The 5,428-nt window shown below is 42.6% G+C and overlaps 1 protein-coding gene across 1 annotated transcript in view; it reads right to left on the bottom strand.

Annotated features, from left to right (window-relative positions):
• Positions 1 to 1,154: 1,154 nt before the first annotated feature.
• The window catches only part of reeld1 (reeler domain containing 1), a 7,104-nt gene continuing 2,830 nt past the window's right edge, over positions 1,155 to 5,428 (bottom strand). Inside the window, exons 3-4 of the mRNA XM_014004098.1 lie at positions 4,825 to 4,985; positions 1,155 to 4,736 (exon numbers count right to left, since the gene is read on the bottom strand). Of these exons, the coding sequence (XP_013859552.1) occupies positions 1,582 to 4,736; positions 4,825 to 4,985 (3,316 nt within the window). The 3' untranslated portion in view covers positions 1,155 to 1,581. The remainder of the gene's footprint in view (positions 4,737 to 4,824; positions 4,986 to 5,428) is intronic.

Consider the following 5,428-nt stretch of genomic DNA (forward strand, 5'->3'; position numbering starts at 1 on the left):
CATTAAATTCCAGTGAAATATATTTATGTTTGTGGTTGTAATGTGACAAAATATGGAAAAGTTCAAGGGGTATGAATACTTTTGCAAACCACTGTATGTTATATAAACCTTTTATTTTGTTAAGTAAAGGTACAGTATGAGCAGGTAATGTGGTTCATCACAGGAGGATATTGACAGTAGTTATACAGTATTGGGTAATTTGTTGAATCTAGTTAGACTTGCTGAACATCTTCAAAGCGTTTTTTTGGCAGCTGTTGTCTCCAAAACCTGTTTTTTCAAGGCGTTGGTTCCTGCAGGGCTTAATTCTTCTATCACCTCTGTCACACAAATCTGGTCAAAGACAAATAAATACCAAACATGTGATTTTTTCTGCTTTAATCATTTAAGAAGTTGTCACAACGATGGCACTTTTGTTGTGTTTGCTTAAAAAATGTTGAGATTTATTCATTAAAAAGTCATTTCCTGTTTTCTATTTAAATTGGGGAAAAAAACATGTTTTAGACTGAGGTAGAGTGCAGTCTTTGCAGGAATTATTCTCTTCGGGTCCATCTATTCTCTGGAGTTTTGTCCGTTCTTCGGTTCTGCTTGTGTCCGACAAATACAACCAGTGCTTTTCAACTGGACCGGGGTCTGGACTTTGGACCCTTCCAGGACCTTGAACCGGTTCTGCTTCTGTTTGAGGCTCATCCTGCTGGAAGGTGGACCTCAGTCCCAGTCTCAAACCTCTGGAAGACCCCCAAACGGGTTCCTCCATATCAATCTCTGTGCTTCTCAGGCATGGTGTCTGATCTGACCACAGTTCTGAACAGCTTCTAGTGGTCCTGAGGACAGAGAGGACCACTAGAAGCTCCACCAGGATCTTCTTCGACACCAGAACGGTTCTCAGATCCGGGATGGTTCTCAGACCACGACCCTGCACTCCTGCTGTGTTAGTTTTGCCGGTCAATACTCTTACATTATTTTTAACGGGTTTAATTGATCTCTGTGGGATTTTCAGGAGTTTATTTTAAAACCCAACTCCAAACTTTTCTCCTCTCAGACCAGTGTGGCGAGGTCATTGGTCATGCTGGTACAAAGTTCCGCCTATTTGTACATAGCTCCTCTCTGGAGTTCAGTCTGCAGCCGAGCTCCCACCCACAAAGCATTGTTGTGAAGACGGGCTGAAGTGGGAATGTCGGAAATGGTAGCAGGTTCTTAAAAAGACAAAGGCCAATTTCTAGAAGTTTGGATATGCCAAGTCCAATTTATTTTTGAAATATACAAAAGACATGGATGAAAATCTGTAGAACTGTCAATGGATTTATGTTGACTAAAGAAATAAAGAAACAATAGTTTTAAAGAAATCTTTCATTAAAAAAATCACATTGGACTTATTTTCCTACAAACAGAACCCCACATTCAGATAGAGGCTGAGTCAAAACATTAACTGTAAAAAAAAAATCCTTCACCACCAGAATTGTTCCCAAAACAGACAAACAGTTTTTGTTTTTATCTTTTATTTTTGATCATTTAGCTGCTCTGTTAAAAGTCCGTCTGGATTCAGGATTTATTTTCTCCCGTTGTCTTAGAAAAACCTGTGTTTTAGTTTCCAGGTGGTGCCAGGACATCGTACTCCGTCAGAAGCACAAAACTGTTCTCTCGGATCTTCCGGACTCGGACCAAATCTCCACACTCTTGGACCTGAATCAAGCCTCTCCCGTACTCCCTCTCCTGGTCATTCAGGGTCACCTGCGTCCGCCAGCCACAGGCCTGACGGTATACGTACCTCACCCCGACCACCAGAACCATGCCCAGGCCAGCAGAACAGCCCAACAGCATGCCCAGCTCCCAGGAACTGTGTCTGGGGTTGATGTCTGGGTACTTCCGCTCCCTGTCCGGAGTGTTGGAGGGACTTGATGGTCTCTTGGGTTTGGTGTCAGTGTTCGGAATGTTTGGTTTAAATTCTTGGCCATGATCGAGTTTGTGGTTTGGAAAAGGTTTGGGGTTGGGATGAACAAGTGAGCCGAGGTTCAGTTGAGGACTGGTTTTCTTGGAAGGCGTCGTGAACAAGGTCTGTACAAATTGAGATGATGAAGGTCCTGGATGAGGAGTGGCTAAAGAGATAAAAGATGATGGTGTTGTGGTAAATGAGACAGAAGGTGGAGGTAAAGTAGGGGAAGAAGCAATAGAAGTTGGAGTTGGTGGTGATGAAGACAAGGAGAAAAGCGTTTGAGATGCTGCAGCAAAAGTAGAAGAGGATGAAAAGTTAGAACTTGTGAAACACTTAGAGGAGTTAAAGAATGAAGATGTAGATACAGTAGCTGAAGAAAAGGAAGAGTTTGAAGGATAATTAGACGTGCTTGGTGGAATGGTGGGAGATGTAAGGAAGGATGGTTGATTGGCTGTAGAAGAACGCTGGGCAGAAGGTAGATGAGATGTGGAGACTGGGGTTGTTCTGGGTTGATTCTCAGAGGAGGAAGAGGAAGGGACAGAGATTGTTGACCTGAATGTTGAATGTAAAGGAGAGGCATCACTGGGGTGAAGACCAGAAGATCCATCTAAAGACTGGAAGGATGAAGAGGAACTAATTGGACTTAAATAATTGCTCGAGGGAGTAAAAACAAAGACTGGACTCATGGTCACGGACTCAAGATCTTTTTCCAGTGTGAAGTATTGAGGCTTGACGGGTTGTGGAGATAAGGTTTGTCCTGTTTGGAAAATTGTCTGGGACTGAGGTTGGGGAGAGATCCTTAAAGTCTCTTCTGGTACCTCAGATTGGGACTGGGCTCTCTGTAGAAGACCAGGTTGAGTTTGGACAGTTTCTGTCTGAACTTGGTGAAAACTAACACCAGATTGACGCTGAAAGGGATTTCTCAGGGACATAGTTGTTTGAGGTGATACGGTTTGCTTTGGGGTACTTTTGGGTCCAGGTGGACTTGTTCCTGGTAGATGGTTGGTCTGAGTAATGGGCGTAACTCTGAAGGACTTAAGAGTTGGATATTTGGATGGAGGAACTGACTTTGATAATGTTTGTGTCTTGGGGGTAAACATCTCGAGAAGTAAAGAAATATGACTCGTTTGAGTTTGGAATATCAGATTTGGTTCAGATGAAGAAGTTTGAGACAAAAAAACAGTTTGTGCTTTGACTGAACTCGTTTGGGACTGAGTTTCTGACGAGGTTTGGTAAAAGCTGCTTAGAGACAGTGATTGAGAAAAGACGCTTGGGGACATAGAATTCACTGGCAAGACAGTTAGTTTGATATTTTTAAGTTCTGATGGACTTGATCCTGGTGAAGAGATGACCTGAGTTATGGGTGGAACTTGAAAATGTCCAAATGTTGAAGATTTGGATGGAAAAGCAGACTTTGGGGATGTGGTCAGAGTCTTTGGGGATGTGATTGGAATCTTTTGGGATGTGGTCAAAGTCTTTGGGGATGTGGTCTGAGTCTTTGGGGATGTGGTCGGAGTCTTTAGGGATGTGATTGGAATCTTTTGGGATGTGGTTGGAGTCTTTGGGGATGTTGTTGGAGTCTTTGAGGATGTGGTTTGAGTCTTTGGGGATGTGGTTTGAGTCTTTGGGGATGTGGTTTGAGTCTTAGGGCATGTGGTCCGAGTATTTAGGGATGTGGTTTGAGTCTTTGGGGATGTGGTCTGAGTGTTTGGAGATGTGGCTGTAGTCTTTAGGGATGTGGTTGTAGTCTTTGGGGATGTGGTCGGAGTCTTAGGGGATGTGGTTTGAGTCTTTGACAATGTGGTCTGAGTCCTTGTGGATGTGGTCTGAGTGTTTGGGGATATGGTCCGAGTGTTTGGAGATGTCGTTGTAGTCTTTGGGGATGCGGTCGGAGTCTTTGGGGATGTGGTTTGAGTCTTTGGCGATGTGGTCTGAGTCCTTGTGGATGTGGTCTGAGTGTTTGGGGATATGGTCCGAGTGTTTGGAGATGTGGTTATAGTCTTTGGGAGTGTGGTCAGAGTCTTTGGGGATGTGGTCTGAGTCTTTGGGGATGAGGTTGGAATCTTTGGGGGTGTGGTTTGAGTCTTTGCGGATGTGGTTGGAGTCTTGGAAGGGGAAGTGATCCAGCTTGTGTCAGTTTGAAATAAGAGGTTTAGTTTGGTTGTAGAAGTTTGGAACAATAAACCAGTGTCTGTTTTGACTTTACTTGTTTGTGACAAACTCAGGATATTTTCTAACATCCTCCGAGTCTCAAAYGTTGAACTTATTTCCTCCTGAATCGACCCTGTTTGATTTTCAGGTAGGGTCTTTGAAAGTTGGATTGTCTGACCAATCGATGGTGCAGCTGTAGAAGTTCCAAGCGTTTTTGTTTCTGATTTGGTTTTCACTTTTGGTTTTTGGGATTCAGTCTTTGGATCATCCCTCTGTGTCCATTTTCCCTTTTGAGGGAAGAACGGAAAAGGAGGGTTGGACAGGGAAAATGGACGGGTTGTTGGGTCCATCTTTCTATGGTCATCTGAGAGAATGGAGGTTGTCAGAGGAATGGAGGTCTTTGGAGGAAACTCAGGGTCATGGGTTGTTTCTTTAGACACATCTGAGAGAGAGTCAGGAGTCATATGAGTGTCACCTAGAGTCATAGTGTTTGTTTTACTCGAATAGTTTGCCAAAGTCAAAGAGCTGTCCGATCCTAAAGTGGTTTGATTAACTTCTGCTTGTGTTTTGAAAGAGTTGAGAGTCTGAGATCCACCGTGGGTTGGTTTTAAGGTTTGTGTCCAGTTTTTTTCTTCTTCAGATGAATTGTTGACTCCTAGAGTTAAAAAAATGAAGAAAAGTTATGTTATTGTAGTTAGAATAATAAGTTTTAGCCTTTTGCAGTTTAAAACAGTGTTTTGTACTTGGCAGAGCAGTGACTCTTTTCTCTTGAACTGTAGAAATTGTGCTTCCTCCATCCACTGCTGTGTTTTCATCACTGCTCCAAACAGTACGACTCCCATCATGCACCACTGCAGACTCAATGCCAGCCCAGTAGATGAAGTAGGACTGCACCACTGTAATGCTGGAATATAGAAGACACAAATGTGGTGTTTTGTCCAAATAAAACAAAGAACAGTTGTCTTTTAACCAACTATGGCACCAATTTGTATCTACTGATCCAAACTGGATCTAATGATCCAAGCTGGTGTCATATTTGCGTCATGTGAAAAGTGTGTGAACAATTAACATCCTACCTGTTGTAGATAATGTTCTGAATGACTCCAGCTCAGAGTTTAATTTGGACCAGATTGCTAATGGCTACATCAAATGTAGCCAAGACTAGAATGGATTGATGCCATCTTAAAGAGTAACTTACCCCAAAGTTAACTTTTTTTAGCTGATAAACTGTCTAGAATGTGTCTAAAATGTTATATAGTACTGTTTCTGTGCTAATTTGTTCAAATCTGTAATATTTGGTCTAAAAACGTTTTTTTTGCTGCTCATATGGGTAGAGCAGTGGTACTG

The sequence above is a fragment of the Austrofundulus limnaeus genome, unplaced genomic scaffold (genome assembly GCF_001266775.1).
Source record: "Austrofundulus limnaeus strain Quisiro unplaced genomic scaffold, Austrofundulus_limnaeus-1.0 Scaffold22, whole genome shotgun sequence".
NCBI classification, from domain to species: domain Eukaryota; kingdom Metazoa; phylum Chordata; class Actinopteri; order Cyprinodontiformes; family Rivulidae; genus Austrofundulus; species Austrofundulus limnaeus.